The sequence below is a fragment of the Heteronotia binoei genome, chromosome 2 (genome assembly GCF_032191835.1).
Source record: "Heteronotia binoei isolate CCM8104 ecotype False Entrance Well chromosome 2, APGP_CSIRO_Hbin_v1, whole genome shotgun sequence".
Classification (NCBI taxonomy): domain Eukaryota; kingdom Metazoa; phylum Chordata; class Lepidosauria; order Squamata; family Gekkonidae; genus Heteronotia; species Heteronotia binoei.
The window spans coordinates 151,147,323-151,168,954 of NC_083224.1; the positions used below are offsets into that span (position 1 = coordinate 151,147,323).

General features: G+C 44.6%; 1 protein-coding gene across 1 annotated transcript in view; it reads left to right on the forward strand.

Moving 5' to 3' along the window:
* Nucleotides 1-21,632, forward strand: part of ARHGAP29 (Rho GTPase activating protein 29) — a 98,810-nt gene that overhangs the window by 56,349 nt on the left and 20,829 nt on the right. Inside the window, exons 4-13 of the mRNA XM_060232233.1 lie at nt 4,368-4,464; nt 6,066-6,138; nt 17,063-17,129; nt 17,566-17,703; nt 17,951-18,015; nt 18,471-18,581; nt 18,701-18,781; nt 19,125-19,310; nt 19,513-19,650; nt 21,379-21,569. Coding sequence (XP_060088216.1) covers nt 4,368-4,464; nt 6,066-6,138; nt 17,063-17,129; nt 17,566-17,703; nt 17,951-18,015; nt 18,471-18,581; nt 18,701-18,781; nt 19,125-19,310; nt 19,513-19,650; nt 21,379-21,569 — 1,147 coding nt within the window. The remainder of the gene's footprint in view (nt 1-4,367; nt 4,465-6,065; nt 6,139-17,062; nt 17,130-17,565; nt 17,704-17,950; nt 18,016-18,470; nt 18,582-18,700; nt 18,782-19,124; nt 19,311-19,512; nt 19,651-21,378; nt 21,570-21,632) is intronic.

A 21,632-nucleotide genomic window follows, 5' to 3' on the forward strand; every position in this document is an offset into this window, starting at 1 on the left:
CTGAAAGGGCAGGCGAAACCAGTAGCAAGTAATAAACGGAAGAAATTGTACAGATGGATTGAAAGGAAGACAGAAGGGAAAGAGGGGGGGGGGGGAATTAGGTTGAAGAGGAATTTATGTTATGATAATAATCTACTTTATTTAAAAGTGATAATTAACATGTTGTTTGAATCCACTTTCACTCTCTGTTTTTTGTTTTATGTTTCATGTATAGGGATTGCTCAGAATTACCCGGATGAATGTTTAACTCTTTTGTTAAGATAGTTTGTTTATTCTCAGTAAAGTTAAAAAATTAAAAAAAAACATTTTCTATTGTGATTTTATTGCTCTGTGTTTGTTATTTGCAGTGACTTTGAGACAATGCAATAAAAGGACTTGACTTAAACATTTCAAGCAGAGGTTTTCATCAAATATGCTTCATTTCAGCTATCTGAAACTCTGACCAAAATGCTTTTCCCTTTTCCCCTCTTCAGAGAGTGTATGGAAGGAAGTGGGCATTGAGCTCTGATTCTGCCTATCCTTTGCAGGACTGGAGATGGGAAAGTTTCTCTCACGTAAACATGGTGACATATATAAACCATTGCTTAAAATACCGAATGATCAACATAATCCATTCAATATTTTGTTGCTAGTTCAGGTAATGATGTGTTCTGCCTGTTGCATTCCATGATTTTAAATGTTACAGGCACTTGCCCCCCCAGTCGGAATGAAGAGACAGACACAAGTGTTGAGTGTAAAAACCGGGCCGCTTTATTAAATAACTTATAACCAATAACTGGCAGGGATGGGACCTGAACGGGACAAGCCCTGGGGTCACCCCCTGACCCCGCCTTGTCCAAAGGGCGAGCCACCCTGCCCCCAGCACAAGCCCGCCGTATTCGGGTTGTAGCTGAGCGGCCAGGCCCCCAGCCATTCTCCACCTGGGCTAGCATCAATCCCCCATAGAAAGATCCGCCCAGGTGAGGCTCCCCGTGATCTGCATTCCCCGCACTGAGCCGTGTAGCCCATCTACGGTTCATACAGACCACCGCACCAACGGTGCTAGGCCATAGGTGCTCCCCTGAAAACCCTGTGGCCAAACATCCTCCAGCCACCGCCAATGCCAAGCCTCTGCTTAGGCATTAGCACCCCAACGGACGGCCCAGAGCCAAGAGAACTGCAACGACCTGGGCGGGGCCAGGGCTTATATAGCCCCGACCCCACGCCCAGACCCGGATACGGGTCTATAACTCTGTTGCTCCCTCCTTCCGAGGGGGCAAAGACGGCCCCCAGCCTGAACGCCGGTGAGCTGGCTTGGCTGGGAAGGGGCCGGACCTTAGAGTGCAACAGTGTTAATGTGAACAGTGTGCTGGTTAGGATTCCTGAGCCTTTGCTGTCCTTTGAAAAATTTGTCTGCTTCCAGCTTATTTAGTTCCTTTTCTCTCCTGCAGCTGACTGGTTCTTGGCATTCACAAGTCATCTGTAAATTATCATATTGTGTTTTGTGTGAAATACTGCCTTGCCCTCTGTAGTAATTGTTCAAGGCTACTGATTTTTATAACAGTTATAATTTTACAATCACAATATTATTATAAGCCAAAACATTCTGAGTAATGGCTTTAGCTGTCACTTCAGCTTGTCACAAAGTTTTTAAAAGGTACCTGTTCCTGGGAGGGAGAGGGCAGTTAACCATTTGTTCCTTAGTATCTTGAGAGAACAGGAAGTAATTAGACCGTACATAAAGGAACAGAAGGAAAAATTCAGGGGGGGTTCTTTCGCTAAAGGCAAAGTAGGTTCTTGCATGTGACAACGAATTTGTTTAGTGAATATCCCACCATATTAAATGTTGCATGAAATCCCCATTTCAGTTCCTCACCTAGTAGAATGTAATAGATGGATCCTTCAACAGTGCAAAACGGTTGCTGTGTAGAATAACCCCAGTTTATCCCTGTCTTTGAGGGTCAAACAAGATGATACGCTGGGAAATCTATGAGCCACTCCCCTCAGTTTTCTGTAGAGGGAAATAACCCTGCAGTCAGTGTGCAGTAGAAGGTTTAGTTTTCCCCAAGTACTTTACAATCAGCTCTACACAACATGATGGTAGTCCTGGAAGAAAAAAAAGAAGTGCTTGTCTCTTTTCCCTTTTGAAATAAGAACATGCAGGAAATGGGTGGTAACCCCCATCTGCTCCTCCCCAGTGGGCCCACTGTGACATGTGAGGCCTCATGTAGTTGCTATTTCCCTATCCATGAATGCTTCAAAGATCTAGTCAATGATTTCCTAGCATCTTGTATTCTTTCTCCTCATTGGGAGGGATGGACATAGCTGAACCTCTTTTGTGTTAAGAAATCTATTCTTGCTTGCCTTTCATAAATTTCAGAGTTTTGTACACACTTTTTTTTAGTAAGATATCGTAAGAGTTGTATAAGAACTAAATATTTCTTAGGACATATCAATCCAACATTATGGGACTCCTATATGAGTTAGGACTTCATGAAAATGAGGCTCAGTGCATACAGTAAATTTCAGAAATGCTGAAATCATGTTCAGTCAAACCTTGATCATATCAGGTCGGAATATTTTGGTTGCCTGTGGACTGTCCTTAGGCCTCTAGATGTTCTTGGTATTGGCATGCATTTGAATATTACCTAATTAATACCCCAACTGGAAAACTTTTGTTTGTTAGTATATCCATTATAAAGTATTCAAAATGAAAGATTAATAGTCGATAATCAGAGTTTTGTCTGTTCTGTCACATGATTGTCTAGTTTAGACTCCAGTGTTTGGAGGAAGGAATATGAGTCAGCAGATATTTAACTTACAAAAATATTTTCAAATCAGAACAGTTATTGCACAGATCTTACCATTAGAGAGTTTAGCACTTACCAGTTTTTCTTCCATATTTATTTTATAGTCTGCCTTTCTCACTGAAGGTGGATTACGCAATATATCAGTATGATCAACAGAGTAGGATATCCAGTAAACAGTGCAATAGGTTTTGGATTGTAGAATATTGAACCAGAACTGAAACAAAGTGTAAGCCATTTGGATGTGACACTTAGTAGGAGCATACTTATGGCAACAGACAATGCATACTGCTACAGTCCTGATAAATTGGGGAGTACTTTGATTTTTTTATGAACAGTTGCTCATATTTGCTTGAGTTCTCCTACTCTCTGGCACTTTACCTAATAGGCAAGGGCAAACTTTTTACTTCCGTGCCCTAGTATACAGGCACCATGGCAGAGGTGGGGAAGAAGTAAAGGCAAGTGGTACATTTTAGTGTAGAGCAGGCAGACATAGGCAAAGAAGGTTTACTTGTACTACTTGGGCCATGCATAGTTAACGGGAAGATAAACCCTATAGCCCCTGCTAGACGCTTTTCTCTTAGATGCTAGGCAGTGTATTCTGTCTTCTATCATTGTGCAGTCCAGTTGGTGAGAAGGAGATACCTTGCCAAGTGCCTGCCTATAGAAGAATTTTCTCCAGCTGGGATAAAAGCTGCTTTCTTTTTAGCAGAAAACCAGCTTGAGAAGAAGAGGCTAAGGAGCCATTGTCTTTTCTTTGAAACTGCAGGTCCAGTGGCTGCAATTAGCTGTTAAAGATTGGATACAGGGATCCTTAAACTACTTGTAATGTGATGTTCTGCCATAAGAGAGAGAGAAACCCTTATCTCAGTGTTGCAAAACAGGTTGTTGAGTGGGTGGTTTTGCAGGGTCACCTGCAGGGGACACCTAGTGCTGAGACATCTTTACATTTGTGCTATGTGGTGCCTGGTGGTATTTTTCTGCATACTTGGGGCCTCTCCTGTGTAGGTTACTTGTATGTGGGTGGCCTTGTTTTTCAGCTTTCATTGTCCACGTATGGTTAGCTGTTAGATACAGAAATTGGTGCATGCTCTGTCATGCTCCTTCTTCCTTAGCTTGCCAGATGCCTTCCAATCCACGTTCTGCAAGCAGAAGAAAATTAATTGCTTTGGGATGCATTCTCCTATCTGTCTAAAATCTTTCTGAAATGATTCCTCTGAGAAATAGGATCCCTGACAATTTCATCCTGCTTTAATGAAGGGGAAAAGTTATAGCTGGAAATGTTTCCCATTTAAGCCAATGGAAACAAAAGTAAATGTAATTTTCAATTATACCAAGTCAGTTTCTTAAAAGAAAACAAATTAAAAAGATTTGTATGATCCTTAATACTTGACTACTAAGCACCCAACATCTCTCCAGTCAGTGATGATATGTTCCTAATCGCGTTCATATTTATTTATTTATTTGTATATTTATTTATTTTATGCAACACATTTTTATCCTACAATCTGATTCAAGTTTCTCACCAATGAAAGTCCACTCTAGTAAATGTACTGTCCTTTCCTTTGTTTCTCCCCTTAGCTGTGAACTTCAAGGAGGTTAATGAAGAAAACAAGCGAGAAGTCTTAAGTGAAATATTCTCTTCTATTGATACACTAGCATTTACCTTTGGGAACATGTAAGTGTTAAAGATTTAGCAGTGCAGACTTTTTCCTAAAGTGCCTTGGGGCAAATTCGTACATTATAAAATGATTATCTCCTCTCCCAACAAAAAAAAGTCTGCCCAGTCCTGTTGACCAGAATCTGCTGCTTGTCCACTAAGGGTTAAGGCTTTCCTCCTGCCCAGCCTCTCCTCCTCCTTTGTGTGTGTGTGATACCGTAATTTTAGATGGTTGTACATTTTTTGGTTTTTTAAAAAGACACTTATATCTTATTATGCAGGAGAAAAATGGGCTAACAATAAGTAATATGTGGTCTGGGAGTTCTGTCCCCATAATAGGTTTGTGGTAGTTTGGTTTGGAACATGGAGGTGGTCCTTAAGCTCAACCCCACATGCTGTTCTTCTGTCCTGAGACAATTTCAGGGAGCCAGTACTTACTCTATTGAGAAATCTTAGGATAGTGATGCATACTCCCAAAGGAGCAAATAATGGTCCCCTGAGATAAAAACAGTCAAGGGAAAAGCTTTAGTCACATCTCCCAGTGTACCACAGTCTTGATCTGGATCATGCTTGTGCACATTTGGGGATTTAGAGCACTGAAACTTCCAGACCACATCTGTAAACAAGATGCATGGGGCCAGAGTTGTCTTACTGATCTAAGGCATTGGGCAAATGTCAAACATGGGGCCCCAGAATCATTGGGTGTGGTGGGCAACATGATGCACTTCCCCCAAAGCTTGATGCTGTTAGATGTGACATCCCAACCTGACTTACAGGCAGACGTTACATTGGATGTTCCCAAGCATGCTGGGCCTGATTTGGCTGATAGGCAAGAGGAGGAGTTGCTTCAGCCTTCCCTGGTGAGCCAAAATGGCCATAGGGGGCCTTATTTACTCCAGCACATAGGGCCCTTCTGACCAGTTTGCCTTGGGAAAAGGTAAAGCCAAATCAGGCCCTGGAGTGTTTAGGAACTTTAGTGCTCTGACATAATGTCTGCATGTAGTTCAGTTCAGGGAATGCTGACTTATAGCCGATAATCACATCTCATTTGATCTGTCTGTGACTTGAGATCCTCTGGAGTTACAACAGCAAAGGTTGTATGGCGATCAGAGGGGCCTCCCTCCTCCCTACAGCTGATTGGTGCCCGCAATTCCAGAGGCTCTCGAGTTGCAGGCAGCAGCTTGGCTCAGGCAGGGTGGCAACTAGCTGTAGGGGAGTGGAGGGTTCTCTCACTGACCTATACTGAACTGCCCAGAAACTGCTGCAACTTGAAGTTTCAGAATAGTAGCTGAGGCAGCTGGCTTTTTGAAACTATGTGAGATCTCTGTTCATTTTCCAAAGCAGTACTAAAGGAGTCTCATGATTTTTCTACTGCTAATAAGAGGAGCACTATCCTGTTCAGTCAGTCTTTAGGAAAGCATGTTCACTTCTGAAGCATCTTTGTCTGTACCAATACCAAATAATAGTTCTACTCTAAGTATAGAAGGAAGATAGAACTTTTTAAAAGTTTTGAAGTGGACTCTGGATACCATTTTGTTTTTTTAATCTATGAGTATGGTAGACATTCCTATGTAACAAGGCAATATGTAAGTGTGGTTTTTTTCTGGTTTACATGGCAGAGTTTCAGACTTCCTTATGGGAGATGTCGACAATGGCTCAGCATTGGGTCTTCCTGTATCTCGACAGAGTCAGGTAGGATGAGTATGTTCTTGCAATCTAAATTCAAACCATGTTTTTAAAAGGTTAATGTTACAAATAACATTTTATCTTCTTCGTGGTCTCTGTGCTTCACACCCATGGGATAATGCGCCTGCGCCGATCCCCGAATCGGTACCTGAAAAGCCCGGGATTTTTCCGCGCTCGGTGCCAATGGGCATGCGCAGGCGTCCCAGTACGCATGCCCACCGGCGCCAGCGCGGGGATCCCGCCAGTTCCTTTCTGACCGCTGCGCTGAGAGGTTTACCTTTCGTGTTCCCTGGTTGGTGAGAATTTTGGCTTTGCCTTCTCTTGTATTTAGCCCGTTTATTGTTTTTCTTAGTGTAGATAGATAGATAAGATAGTTAGTTAGAGAAAAAAAAAAGTTTTTCTGTGTGTGTTTGTCGGATTACCCTTCGGGGGTCTCCTTCCGTTGTTTCCCCCAGTTTTTTTCCCCTCAGAGGACTCTGAGCGGGTTTTTTGGCGACTGCCGTCTATGGACAGTTGCTGGGGGTTTTTCAAGCGCTGCCGTGCCTGCGGGAAAAAGATTGCCCCCCAGACGGCCATTCCTTGTGTTTGCTTTGCTTGGGAGAAGCGCATCGCGTGGAGGCCTGCGCACACTGCCTTCGCTTCTCCAAACAAACGAGGAAAAACCGAGCGGCCCGACTGTCGGCAGCGTTGACCGAATCGGCACTTTGCCCACAGGGATTGGCATCGACCTCATCGGCACTGAAGATGGCGGATACCCCGGCCCAGGAGATCACATCAGCTGATGTGGCTCCGACTCTAACTCTGTCCGAGTTGCCGGAAGAGCGCGGCTCCACAAAGCGTTCCCATGAGGGTTCGGTGGACACGCCCGCTAAAAAGTGCCGGGACGACTCGGGGACCCGAGTACCCAAGAAGGCAAAATCGAAGGAAAAGCGGAAGCGACCCCGCACTCCTTCGCCTTCGATCGACGCTTCGGCTCTGGTGACCTCAGCACCACCGAGGAAGATCCTGGCTTCCCCGCGCCACAGCCCACTGACTCAGCCACATCAGTCGACGTCGGAGCATGAGCGTGAGATCGATTTGACCCAGCGATCTTCTTCATCTGGATTGTGTCGGCTCAGCGCGAGCGGATCGGCATCGGAGGTAGAAGTTTCGGCACCGATAGCCCAGGCTACACCGATGAGGTCCTGAGAGAGATGAGAGGTGGAACCCCTCCCTGCACCTCGCCGTTTCCCGATACCACCATGGGAGCAGCATAGGTGGCAACCTCCGTATTCTTTCTACCCGCCGTACCAGTGGTACCCAGGAGAATTTCCATAGTGGGAACAGGAGTCGGAGTTTTCCTGTATGTCTTGGGTCTCGCACCGATCCCGGAAGGCATCGGTATCGATCCCCCCGGAGAGGTGCATGGTCCCGATCGAATCTCATTGACAGTCATCGCCGCTGATCCGGTCACCCCCGAGGGAATCGATGCTGATTTTGTCGGAGCACTCCGTCCACCAGGAATCCTCGTCATTGGCCTCAGACAGCGAAGCCCAGGACGTGGAGCCCTCGCCAGTCTCCCAGATGGCTGAGGATCTTCCGATTTCACCATCGGAGGATCTAAAGTCCTATGGGGACCTTGTGAGGAGACTTGCAGCCACTCTCAACCTGCCTGTGACTCAGCCGGAGCCAGTTGTGGACGATAACGTGTTTGATATAATGCAAAGGAACACATCCACAGCCATTGCATTACCAGTCACCAAGGTGATTCTCCAGGCAGTCAAGGAGCCCTGGAAGAGACCATCATCCACGCCGGTCTCCTCCAAAAGGCTGGACCACATGTATAGGGTCCAGGAGGCGGGAGCTGAGTTCCACTTTACCCACCCGAGGCCGAACTCAGTGGTCGTCTCCTCCTCCTCTAAGGCACATAAGGTCCACTCCTCTCCACCGGATAAGGAAGGGAAGAAGATCGACGGCATGGGCCGCAAGGTCTATTCAGCAGGGGCACTCGGAGTGAAGGTATCTAATTATGCAGCGTGCATGGCTAGATACCAGTACTCCGTGTGGGAACAGCTCTCCCCCCTCCTCTCTTCCTTGAGTGAGGATAAGAAGGCTGCCGCCAAGAAGTTACAAAAGGAAGGCCTTGCTGTAGCCAGGCAACAACTGGCTGCAGCAAAGCACATGGTGGAGGCGTCGGCTAAGGCCATCACTTCTGCTGTATGCATCCGGCGCCACTCCTGGCTCAGATCGACTGCTTTGCACCAGGATACTAAGACCCTTGTGGAGGACTTGCCGTTTGAAGGCGATGGGCTCAGCACCACAACGGACACTGTGTTGCAGGAGTTTGACAAAAGTGTCAAAACTTCTAGGAACCTGGGCGTGCAGGCCACTTCTAAAGCTCCCAGGTCAAAACAATGGCACAAACCCTGGGCCAAGAAGCCCTACCAGAAGTTTTCTCCGGAGCAGCAATGGCGTCCTCATCCCTCGCAATCTGATAGACCCTCCTATTCTGGCAACAATAGGAGCCGTTATGGGTCCCAAGCAATGGGCAAGTCCAAGGGTGCTCGCCCTCAGAAGCAGGGCCTTTGACTTTCCTCCAGCATGCGTTATCGCCCCCACTGGGACGACATCCATCCGCCTATGCCCTTTCCTGCCTGCCTGGGAGTTGATCTCTACAGACAGGTGGGCTCTGTCCATCGTGAAAGAGGGCTACAAAATAGAGTTTGTTCAGACCCCGGATCAGTCCATGGTAGTTACCACTCCCCCTTCTCCACCTCTGCTGGCGGAGGTGAGCAACCTCCTACAGAAACAAGCCATAGAGGAAGTTCCGTTGGAAGGCAGGACGGGAGGTTTTACTCTCGCTACTTCCTGGTCCCCAAAAGGGACGGGGGCTTGAGACCTATCATGGATCTCCGGAGTCTGAACAAATTTATTCTGTCCCAGAAGTTCAGAATGGCCACGCTGCAAACAATACTGCCCCTCATCAATCAAGGGGACTGGATGGCGACTCTGGACCTCAAGGATGCCTACTTCCACGTCAGCATCCATCCGGCGTTCAGGCGTTTCCTCAGGTTTGCAGTGGGTGCTCGGCACTTCCAGTTCAGAGCCATTCCGTTCGGCCTGTCTACTGCTCCTCGGGTGTATACGAAGCTGATGAGCGTTGTGGCTGCCCATCTTCGTCTTCAGGGAGTCGTCTTTCTGTACATCGACGACTGGCGAAAGACATTGTCAGTCTGGTGCAGCTTCTTCAAAGGCGGCAGTGGGGCACAGCGCAGCAACTTCAGTGGATGCTGGGGTTGATGACGGCGACGACAAGCATGCTACGTTTTGCAAGACTACGAATGAGAGGTCTTCAGCTATGGTTCTTGCGCTATTTTCATCCTCTCAGAGACTCACCTCGAAAGAGGTTCACCATCCCGCCTGCAGCTCTTCAATCGCTACAATGGTGGGAGTCGGAGAGCAACATCTGCCAGGGAGCTCCCTTCCATCTTCCGACCCCTACTGTGACTATCACTACCGATGCTTCCCTGTGGGGGTGGGGGGCCCACATGGAAGATCTCTGAGGTCAGTGGCCGCCGAGTCTGGCTCGTTGTCACATAAATTACCTAGAAGTGCTGGCGGTTCACTTTGCCCTTTGCTCTTTCCACCCGCTGGTGGCGGGAAAGACTGTGGCGTTGCTTACGGACAATACCACTGCCCTGTGCTATATCAACAGGCAGGGGGGGACAGTGTCTCGTCGGCTCTGTGCATTGGCGACGGATCTCTGGTTGGAGTGTCTCCAGTTCGGCATTTTTGTAAAGGCGACACATCTTCTGGGGGTTCTCAACATGCAGGTGGACTCCCTCAACAAGGGTGGGGCTTCTCCACACGAATGGGAACTGCAGTGGCGTTTCCTAGAGCCTGTGTTCCAACTTTGGGGGTACCCGCAGCTGGATGCCTTCGCCACAGCCGAGAACAAGAAGTGCCCTCTGTTCTGTACCAGAGGGGGAGCGGATCCAGCCTCTCTGGGAGACGGGCTTCTGCTTCCTTGAGAGGGTCGGTTCCTTTACATGTTCCCGCTTCTGCCACTGCTGACGAAGGTGGTCAACAAGCTAGCACAGGAGAGGCCCTGCTGCATCCTGGTGACTCCCTGGTGGCCCCGCCAGAACTGGTTCTCGATCCTGCTCCAGCTGTCGAGGGGGGTCTTCTACCAGTTCCCGGTGGAGCCGGACCTGCTGTCGGCTCAGGGCGGGCACGTGTTCCATCACAACGTGCCGCATCTGAAGCTGACAGCGTGGTTCATCAACCAGTTGGTTTTTCTAACAGGGTCCAGCAAGTCCTCATGAGCAGTAGGAAGCCGTCCACCCGTGCTTCCTATGAAAGGAAGTGGCGGAAGTTTAGTAAGTTTTTGGCTGACTCTCCGGTGCCGCCTGGCAATGTGGGGCTTTCGGCAATTTTTGAATTTTTACTGGCCTTAGTGGATGAGGGCCTGGTTTTCTCCTCCATCAAGGTTTATCTGGCAGCGATTTCTGCCTTTCATGATTCGGTGGAGGGGTACTCTGTTTTTGCCCACCCCCCAGTCCAAAAGGTTCTTGAAGGGGTTGTTCAGGCTACATCCACCCTCGAGGTCCCCCCCACAATTGTGGGACTTGACTCTAGCTCTGGACAAGCTGACCCGTCGTCCATTTGAGCCAATGGCGACGTGCTCTTTACAGCTTCTGTCGTGGAAGACTGCATTTTTGGTTGCCATCACATCAGCACGTCATGTTGGGGAGCTCATGGCGATGCGTTGTGACTATCCCTATCTTGCTTTTCGAGAAGCTGGGGGTTCCCTAGCTCCAGACATTACTTTTCTTCCCAAAATGGTCTCTCAGTTCCACCTTAATCTAGAAGTTTGGTTACCTACGTTTTACCCTAGCCCTTCCTCGGATGAGGAACGTAGATTGCATGCGCTGGACGTTAAGCGTGCTTTACTGTTTTATTTAAATCGTTCACAGGGTTTTCGTAAAGACAAGCAGCTTTTTGTTTCATATGCTGCTCCCAAGTTAGGGTCCAGGATTTCGTCTCAGAGTCTCTCGAAATGGCTCACGGAGACGATTAAACTTTGTTATTTGCTGGCGAAGAAGCCTTTACCTGGACCTGTTCGTGGGCACTCCACAAGAGTGATGGCCACGTCGGTGGCATTCCTGAGATGTCGGTGGCATCCCTTTCCGATGTCTGCAAGGCTGCTACCTGGTCTTCTCCGCATGCCTTCATGAAGCATTACGCGCTGGACGTGCGTGCTCAGCAGAGGACTCGGTTGGGAACTGCGGTGCTGCAAGCTGTTTCTTCCGGTTGACCGTCTCCCCGCCTCCAGGTATGCTTTGCTTGCTAATCTCCCATGGGTGTGAAGCACAAAGACCACGAAGAAGATAGACAGGTTGCTTACCTGTAACTGTAGATCTTCGAGCGGTCATCTGTGCATTCACACTACCCGCCCTCCTTCCCCACTGCTGACGGTCTCCCTCCGGTAGGGGCTTCCAGTGGTCAGGAAGGAACTGGCGGGATCCCCACGCTGGCGCCGGTGGGCATGCGTACTGGGACGCCTGTGCATGCCCATTGGCGCCGAGCGCGGAAAAATCCCAGGCTGTTCAGGTACCGATTCGGGGATCGGCGCAGGCGCATTATCCCATGGGTGTGAATGCACAGATGACCACTCGAAGATCTACAGTTACAGGTAAGCAACCTGTCTTTCTTCTTCCATAAAGGTTATTGACAAAATGAAAATTATTAAAAATCTAGCTGCCGCAGAGAAAATTTGAAATCATAGTTGTGAAATTAATTGGCATGTAGCAAACAGTAAATGCACTAAGACTGTATGGATTTTAGTAGAAATGTAGCTGGTTTATTGGATTATAGTGTTTATTGTGGTAATTAATTTTGTTAGTATGTAACCTTTACTCTGGTTAGGAGAAGCTAATACTCTATCACAGTTTAATAGCAGTGGTCCTTTGTTTTTCTTCCTTCTCTGTCCCCTTACAACTAAGAAAATACTTGAGTAAAGAGCAGCAGTAGAGGGACATATACTTAATGAGAGCCAGTTTGATGTGTGAGAGCCAGTTTGGTGTAGTGGTTAAGTTCATGGACTCTTATCTGGGAGAACCGGGTTTGATTCCCCACTCCTCCACTTATACCTGCTGGAATGGCCTTGGGTCAGCCATAGCTCTGGGAGAGGTTGTCCTTGAAAGGGCAGCTGCTGTGAGAGCCCTCTTAGCCCCACCCACCTCACAGGGTGTCTGTTGTGGGGGGAGAAGATATAGGAGATTGTAAGCCTCTCTGAGTCTCTGATTCAGAGAGAAGGGCGGGGTATAAGTCTGCAATTCTTCTTCTTAATAAATTAAAGCAGGACCATGGGAAGTTTGAATTTGCTCATCAGGGAAGGAGTTTTCTAAAGCCACTATCCTTTATTTTTGAATGTGTTGGAAGTATGTCTGTGACACTTAAGAGACAACAGAAAACAAAAGTTTGTTGATTCAAGAGCAGACTTTAAGGGACATAGTTAACAGAGCACAATATGAAATCAATGTAGAATATTACAACTTTCATTATAGACTTTCAAGGTTTCCTGCTTGACAACTGGCCAAACAATTTTTGGGGAGTGGAGTAAATTTATACAGCAGCATTGGCATTTGGTGTTGGATGCCAAAACCTTTTTGACCAGTCTTTTAACAACTGTTTTAATGTCTTTATACATATTTTATAAAAATGTTATTTTTATCATATATGTTTTAAATTGTTAGCTATCTTGGTGGCACTTGTGAGGACAGAATGGTAGAATATAAATCTTGTAAATAATATAATATGCCAGAAATTGGAAGTAGAACAATAAATTATATTAATGTTGCTGTATCTCTTCAGTTGCTTCTATATTTAAAATTGTACTTGGGTCAGGAGCAAAAGTAGAGCAGATATCATAAAATCAGGAGTTTACTCCTTGTGTAAAATTTAGAAGATTTGAGGCCATTTCTACATCAATTGCTTGTTTTATGTATATGGTTTGCTGTATTTAAAATCCTTACACTTTGCCTTGCAAAATGGAAGTTCACAACAGTTAAAATACAATAAAACTATAGCTATAATAAAAACTAGTAGTTCTCAGATATACAGAATAATGATCAAGTAGCAAAACAGCAGCTAAGAGTATTAAACAGCAGTAAAGCACTGAAACTAATATTGTCTTTTTCTAGAAAGAAAGAAAAAAGCATTGTCACCTGGCACCTGTTTGTTTACTTAATTGCCCTGCTTTTCTCCCTGATAGTGATCTAAAGGGGTTTCCCATGTCTCCTGCATTTTATCCTCATAAACAATCCTGTGATGCAGATCTTACTGAAACATATGACTGCCCAAAGTCACCCACCAAGCTTCCCTGGCAGAATTGGAAAGCCAACCCAGATCCTATTCCAACACAAACCAGTGCACCATATTGACTTTCCTAAAGCTCAAAAGCATAGCCCTGACACATAGATGCAGGGAGTTTATCCAGTGGGAATCTAATCTCTAGTGATTAGGATTTTTGCCTCAGAGATTTGTCCTGCTCTGTGTGACCCCAACAATGACCTTAACAAGGAAGCAGGCACTACTTAGGGTACCTTAATCCTGGAAATTTAAGGATTTTAAGGTAAGACATAGCGTGTTAAATTGTGCCTTGAAATAAATTGACAGCCATTGGAGTTCCTGCAGAATTGACCATATGTTCTCAAGGAACAATTGCCAATCAATAGTTTTGCAGCTGCATGCTGACATTCTAAATGGCACACATAGAGCATACTGTAGTAGTAGCATACTGTAGTAGTAGAATGGGGATGTGATCAGAGTATGTATAACTGTGGCTTTGAATGCCACTGAACTGCTTATTGCTGTATTAATGATCAGTTTGAAATGGCACAAAATTAACCTGAGAGAAGGGCTATATTTTCAACAGACCTTTATGCGCACACCATAGGCAAGTGGCTTAGGTCTAGATCTAGCCACTGATGTAGCTTCAGTGGAGAAACACTTGAGAATGTAGAAATGCTCATCTAGTGCAACCAACAATATGTCATTGGTATGTATGATAACATCCTGCTTCTTGGCAAATGATCCATAGTTTATGGATGCCGTTGGGAAGGAACAGCACAATGGTGTGATTCCTTTTAATTATGTCCGACCATAAACAGAAGGAGGCTGCTTCCCCATAGGTAATTTTTCCCCTTGGGAGTGTCCACACAATGGCATGTTCCATTTGAACACAATTTGTGAGGCTCCCTTAACTCAAAGGAAAACCTTTGATTCAGATCAAAGGAGAAAGTATGGAGGTGTCTGGAGGATGTACATCAATGTGAACACAAAAATAATAATAATAAATTTTATTTATATCCCACTCTCCCCGCCTGGGCAGGCTCAGGGCGGCTAACAACATATTCAAATAAAAGTTATACAGTAATTCTAAATCAGCATTAAAAAGTTATACAATAATTTTAAAATCAGCATATCTTAAAAACCATTCCAATTTACATAATTTAACAGTAACAATGGTGTTCCTGGTGCTAAAAATGGTAGAGCTCAGCATCAAATTATCCCCTCCTTCCAGTTCAGACGGGGTTTTATTTCACATCTGAGCCCTGGTTCAGCTTTGCTCCATGGTTTATCTTTCAAGGGGCAAAAAAGGGTTGCTTGGTTCAGGGAGTACATGAGATTTGATCATTGGTGCTTTTTGAATTCAGTAAAGAAGTGGCCCCCCCAACCTTTTTGGCACCAGGGACCAGTTTTATGGAAGACAATTTTTCCACAGACCAATGGGGGTCCTAGGGTTTTTGCTGCCTCCACACCCCATCCCTGCCTCCCATGGGGGTCTATAAGTGAGGAGTGAGTGAAGGTCTCTGCCTCACTCTGGCCCCAGGACCAGCAGGGTGGGAGCACCGAATTTGGCCTCCCCCGCCCTGTAGGCAAATCCCTGTTTGCGTCCCCAGCCTCCTCCATCCTCCGCTATTCACAATTCTAAGGCCCAGGAATGGGCAGTGAAGTGCTGTGTTCCCGGGCTCTTTAAAGGCTGACCCCTCCCCACTGCTGATAGGTGGGAAAAACTGTGCCGAATGCTGAGCTCCCATGCCCCTCTGATGCGCTCACTATCAGCGGTCCTCCCCACTTTCTTCTTGGGCGTGGGAAGGAAGTGGGGAGGAGGCAGGGGCGGTGCCACTTTTTCAGTGGGCCGCTCGCTGCTGCTGCCCCCAGCGCTGATCATGAGCGCACCAGAGGGGCATAGGAGACCAGCCTTCAGTGCAGTTTTTCCCGCTGATTGCCCGGGGGGGGGTGTCGGCCTTTAAAAAGCCCGGGAATGCGGTGCTTCACCACTCCTTCCCTGGCCTTAAAATGGTGAAGAAGGGAGGGAGGAGGAGATGCCATGGAGGGGGGTAGCAAGGTGGCGATACTCTGTGTGGCCTGGTTGCTAACAGGCCACGGACCGGTACTGGTCCGTAGACTGGGGGTTGGGGATCCCTGCTGTAAAGGGATATATAATTAAATATGTAATTAAAACAAAGTAGAGAGTATGTCAAGATGAAGTGGTGCAAGGGGCAGCACATGTGGAAACCATCCCCAGCTTCTCCCACTCTGCTTGCTCTTGCTTGCACAGACCATCTCTGGCATATGCTCTATTAGAGAGTCTCATAACTTCTGCAGTATGATATTATCTGACCTCTTGATACTACATCAATTCAATCAAATGTTTAAGTAGTTTAGCTTTCATTCCCAGTGATGAAGACTCTGCTTTACCCTGCAGCATGTTTAGGGTATCCTATTTGCAGCATTGTATAGTAAAGACAAATTAGAGTTCAGAATAATAGTGCTAGAAATTTCTATTCAGATGTCCCCTCTATTCACACATTGCACTACTTTTTTGAAGTACAGTACTACATAACTTAAGCTGATGAATAGAAACAAGAATGGCTTGAGTATGCATATCATCAGCAAAAATGTCTTCATTGCAGCTTTTCAGAATACTGAAGGTGATATCACCTATCCACGGTCAAAGGCAGCTGTCTTGAGAATTGATGGGGAAGTAGCTAATCCTTTTACAAACTGCCATGTTTAGAGCTCCTCTGATTGGTGATAAGGATTGTGTGGGTGGGTGGTGATAAAAATCCATAATGTGCTTAACTCATAATGAAATAGGACACTGTGGGTGAACTGGACTTTGTGTGTTTATTTTATGTAGAAAGTTTCTAGGCCACTTTCCCATTTAACTGAATGCTTGAAGTGGCTCACACAGTTATTTTTAAAAAATTACTAATTAATCCCCTGGATTTTATTAAGTGTAACAAATGTGCATTTGAAAAAGTGCACACCTTTCACTCAATACCTTGTTTTGTGGAAAGCAGTATATTTGTCCAGAAAATACAATGCTTGCAACCAGACACTGTTGTGGTTGTTATGCTTAAGGCAGCTGTTGGATGTTGTTTGCAGTATTCATGATGATAATAACTTTACTCCAGTGCCTTTTATGCTCTGATGTCATTCACTTTCCAGTTCCACGTAATGCTGAACATCTTTTCTTAAAAGTGGTGAATGCTAGCAGGGTTGCCTCTCTATACTTTACTACTTGGTGAACTTCCTTGGTTCAGCGCTGTCTCCCACTCTCTCTCTCTCTCTCCCTCCCTCCCTCCTCCCCCCTTTCATTACTTTGTTCCACCAAAGCTTTAAATGTTGAAACACACATTAAAGTTACATTAGATCTGAAATGTCCTGCTTGTTTCAATAGTTGCAGATTTAACAAGGGCTTGAAGGTATTAGGCATTCATACATTCCAGGCCATCCTTCTGCATGTCAGTATGACAGAATAGCATAAAATCAAGTACCTGTCAGTCTGTCTGTTATGTGTTACTTTCATTATGGGTTACTTTTGTTTAGTCACGTGTATATTTAGCTAATGCTAACAGGCTGTTTTGTTGTATACCAGTCTTTTGAAAATCTTTCTGTGGATTCTGGGGGATCACTGCATGAAAGGGATGACATTCAAGGGGCAGGTAAGCACGATGGATTTTATGTTTTGTGTAGCACTCCAGGCATGTAGATATTAATGCAAATAAAGTGTAAAAACAGCTTAAAATTAACATGTTTGTGTTAGCCCATAATGCTTAGAGAGGGGAAATTACTGTTTCCATGTAATAAATTCTGAATTGAAATCACAGGAAACTTGTAAAGGTTTGGGAGTGTTAGAGGAACGTCATCCATTCAAACATTTTCTGTTAGGAAGCTTTTGGTTGGCCGTATAATTTGTTAAGCAACAATTGTACGATCCTTTAACATGTTCTAAAACTCCTGCCAGTTCTCAGTAGTGTCAACAGGCATTAAAGAGAATCAGTGCTACCTTAATCTTCACAGTTGGCTATTACCATCTTTCTTGTTGCGGTGTGATCATGTCTAAAATATACTTTTTTCCACTTCATGCTTTATTTTCAGGGCACTTTAGAAGTGAAGAAGTTGATAGCATTCTTTTAAGAAGTGATAATGGCATTGAATCGGCTCTGTCCTATGCTAAAGCATGGTCAAAATACACGAAGGACATAGTTGCATGGTTAGAAAAAAAGCTTAACTTGGGTGAGTGGCTCTTTCTGGCACCTAATGAGCTTTGTCATGATGAAATTAAATCTGTTGTCAGGGGTGTGCTACAGACTGTCAGTAATGTGATTTCTAAATTAGCTGTTCAGTGGAATGAATGGAACTATTGCCCATTTCCTGTGTCTAAGAGACTATGGCAAAATAGTGTCCGTCTTAAATGAAGACTAGAGAGGGGTTTATTTGCTTTCACTCTGTTCATACTAAGTGAAATTTTTTCTTCCTACAGAAATGGAGTGTGCTAAAGGCTTGGCAAAAATGGCTGAAACTACTAAGGCTATTATTGGACCCCAGGTGAGTGGTCAGTGAGAAATGTGTTAAGTTTTACCTAAACATTATTTTAACTGAAGCTTGAAATTACATGGGATAAAGTTCCTTCACTGTTTTCTTATTCATAACTATGTAATAATTAAATTCTGCTGAGTCTTATTTGGCTTACTTAACGTTTTGATAGATCATACTAACACAGAGTATAAGCAGAGTATAAGCAATCTTGGTGTAAACTGCTAGTTCTGATTCTTGTTTGGTATTATTTTGAGAGTTTGTTTACCAGTGTAGTTCCATAACATACTTTTTAAGCATGTTTATTAATGGGGGTTGTTTGAGAAAATTCAGTAATAGTGCAGAAATTTTCAAATGTGTCTGTTTAAAACTCTTTTACACTTAAAACAAGGGAGGGAATTCCACAGAATACTTTCAAGAACTAGACTGATGTGCCTCTGACCCAGATTGCATGTTTTTGCTTATAGGATTACATGCCATTCCAATCAATATTCATAAATGCATTTCAAAACGATATAGAGAACAGTCAGCTTTGGCAACAAACAGCAGCAGCTCTCCAAACTAATAAATTTGTTCAGGTAACTTTCTTCCTAGTAGAAATGTTTTCTGGATGTTCACAGTGTGTGCGCGCATGTGTGCACAGATATTTAGCTATTGATACTTACTTGCACAGTCACTGGGTTTCTCTTTTATGTAGCCACTCCTTGGCAGAAAAAATGAACTGGATAAACAAAGGAAGGAGATCAAGGAGCTTTGGCAACGAGAACAAAAGAAAATGGTTGGTATCTTCATATATTACACACTCTGTCTCATGAGCAGAAATTCTGAGCTGCCATGTGAACTTGCTTGCAGAGAATGTAAAGTATTAGGTACAGATTTCTTCTTTTATTATAATTAATTTTTTATAACAAATTCTCTACTTACATTTTAGATACTCACTTTCTTGCCCTTAATGCTCTCCTTCTCTCCCTCCCTGTAAGTCAGTTTGATGCTTTATATTAAAATTGAGTTACAAAATAAAATGTAGAAGGAGCTAGACCAACACAGCAGTGGCATATTAATTTTCTGTGCTCCTATATGAAAGCTGCTAATATAAAGATATTTTCTTGTGCAATGAACAGCAAGAACTGGAATCCACAGTGAGAAAAGCAAGACTGTTATATATTCAACGGCAAGACGAATATGAAAAGGCAAAATCATCAGCTGCTCGTGCTGAGGAGGAACATGTGAACTCCAATGTGGGCATTGTCAAAGATGCCAGCAAACTAGAGAAAAAACGGAAGCTTGAAGAAGAGGCTCTCCAAAAAGTAAGGGATCCTCTTCAGAAATGACTGCAGTGAAGACAGTCTTGCTTTAGTTCTTGAAAAGATTTAAGCATACATACAGCATGTTGGCTTGTACATGTTACCTGAATTATATTAATCCTTTTAAGTGGCCTTCTCTAGGGGGTTACTGGAGTAGGAAATTCTAGCATCGTCACTTACCTACAACATGATTGGTTACTTGCAGGCTGAAGAGGCCAATGAACATTTCAAAGCCAGTGTGGCTGAAGCTGAAGAAAAGAGAAGTGATCTAGAAAATCTCAAAAGTGATGTCTTAACACAGCTGCGGGAACTTGTGTATCAGTGTGACTTGACACTTAAAGCTGTAAGGATGGGTATTTTACTGTATCATGGCAAACTCTGATTAGTTCTGAAATAAAAAGTGAGGGCAAAACAACATGTTAACAGGAGGTGGGAGGAAAATGTATGAGGAATAGTGTCAGTAGCCATATCTTATCGTATATGATCATACAGGGTAATACATACAGGGGTCATACATGCATGCGAAAGCTTACATTATGAGTAAAACATTGTTGGTCTTAAAAAGTGCTACTGGACTCCTACTTCGTTCCGTTGCGTCAGACCAACACGGCTGCCCACCTGGTTTTATTCTATGTTTATGTTGCTCTTCAGCCAAGTCTTGACTTTTGAAGCTGCTCACATGAATCAAAATATAGTAATAAGTAGCATGTCAGGAGGACAGGTTGGCAGCATTACCTTCTAAACACAGAAAATCAAGGCCTTTCTCCCCTGCTTTTCTCCCTACTGGGGGCTTAAAGTAGTTTACAAAGAAAAATATATCATTTATACAAAGAAAAATATAATATGCCTTCCTGCCTTGAAGTGTTGGATGCAGTGACATGGCTCACTCAGGTCCACTGGCTCTGACTAGCCTTCAACAGGGAAAGATAGCAGCAGCTTAACTTCAATTTGACTTGCAGACAGGCCCGTAGGACCCTATGGGACCCAGAAGTTGCAGCCTCCTTGTGGATTATAGGGGCCCCCTCCTCAAGCTTTGACTCCCCCCTCCTCCTCGGGACCCCTCACTCCGATCACCTCAGCACATGAAGCAGGTAGTGGCACCAGCAAGTTCTCCACTGAAGCACTCTGAGCAAAGTTGTGTGGGTGGGCGGGCAGATTCCAAAATATGGGGATGGGTAGGTGGGCAGCCCTGCTGCTCCTGGTTGGGGAAGGGCACAGGAAGGCAGGGAAATGAGGAGGGAGCACAGAGATACAAATCAGCCTTCTTTTGAACTTTGGAATTGGAGTTGATCACTACAGGCTGAGCTTCAGGAAAGGTAGAAGGAACTGCATGCAATTTAAATCACATTGGAGGGGGGAGGGAGAGGGGTGGCCCCCACCCTCTTCAGCTTCTTGTTCTGACCCCTATGGCCCCCTCCACCTGTGACTCTTAAATATGGGACTGCTTGCAGCAATGTTCCCAAGAGTCCCCCATCCCTTTCTAACTTATCCTTTTATCCTTTATAGTTCAAGTAGCTGTTTTGAAACTGGCAAATATTTTGAAATGTACACATGATGAAGTAGGGAATCATTTCACCTGACTGCCCTCTCCACCACAGCCCCCTGTGCCCCATGGAATTTTGCCCATGAGTCTCTCCAGCATTAGTTTTTCAGAGGTGAATGAAAGCAGGAAAGATCCATGAACACTTTTCAAAAAACCTTTTCATAATTTTTTGCAGTAAGGTTGGGAAATAGTCTCACTGTTTAACTGATGCTTTCACAAAATACAGTTGTTCAAAAGGCATAGTTCTTTCCTTCCTTAGCACAATTTCCACAAAGCAGAGAGTTGCTCAAAGAAAAATAACTCTTTCATATGGTTGCTTTTCTTTTAAAAAGTGTCAAAGTTTTTGTAGTTGGGATTAAGAGTTAAGCCATTTATGACATAACATATCTTTAAATACAGTAGGTTAAATGCATGATAATTTGGTTTTGAACTTCTGGAAATATTTGTTGTGAACCATGAACTGGGAAGAACAACATTAAATAAAGTTATCATCTGTTTCTCAAACTTGCCTGTATTTCTTTCACACAGGCAACAGTTAATCTGTTCCAGATGCAGCATGCCCAAGTTGTGTCTGTTCCAGTTAACTGTCAGTCTCTCTGTGAGAGTGCCAAGCTGTATGACCCAGGACAGAAGTACTCTGAGTTTGTGAAGAATTTGCCAAAAGATGATGTCCCCATTGAATCAGGTTCCTTTGAAACTCAGAGCTCTCAGGCTGGAGGGTGAGAACTCAGATATCTTCTTTGCTCATTTGGCAGTAAAGTTAAACAAAATGCTAGAGGAAT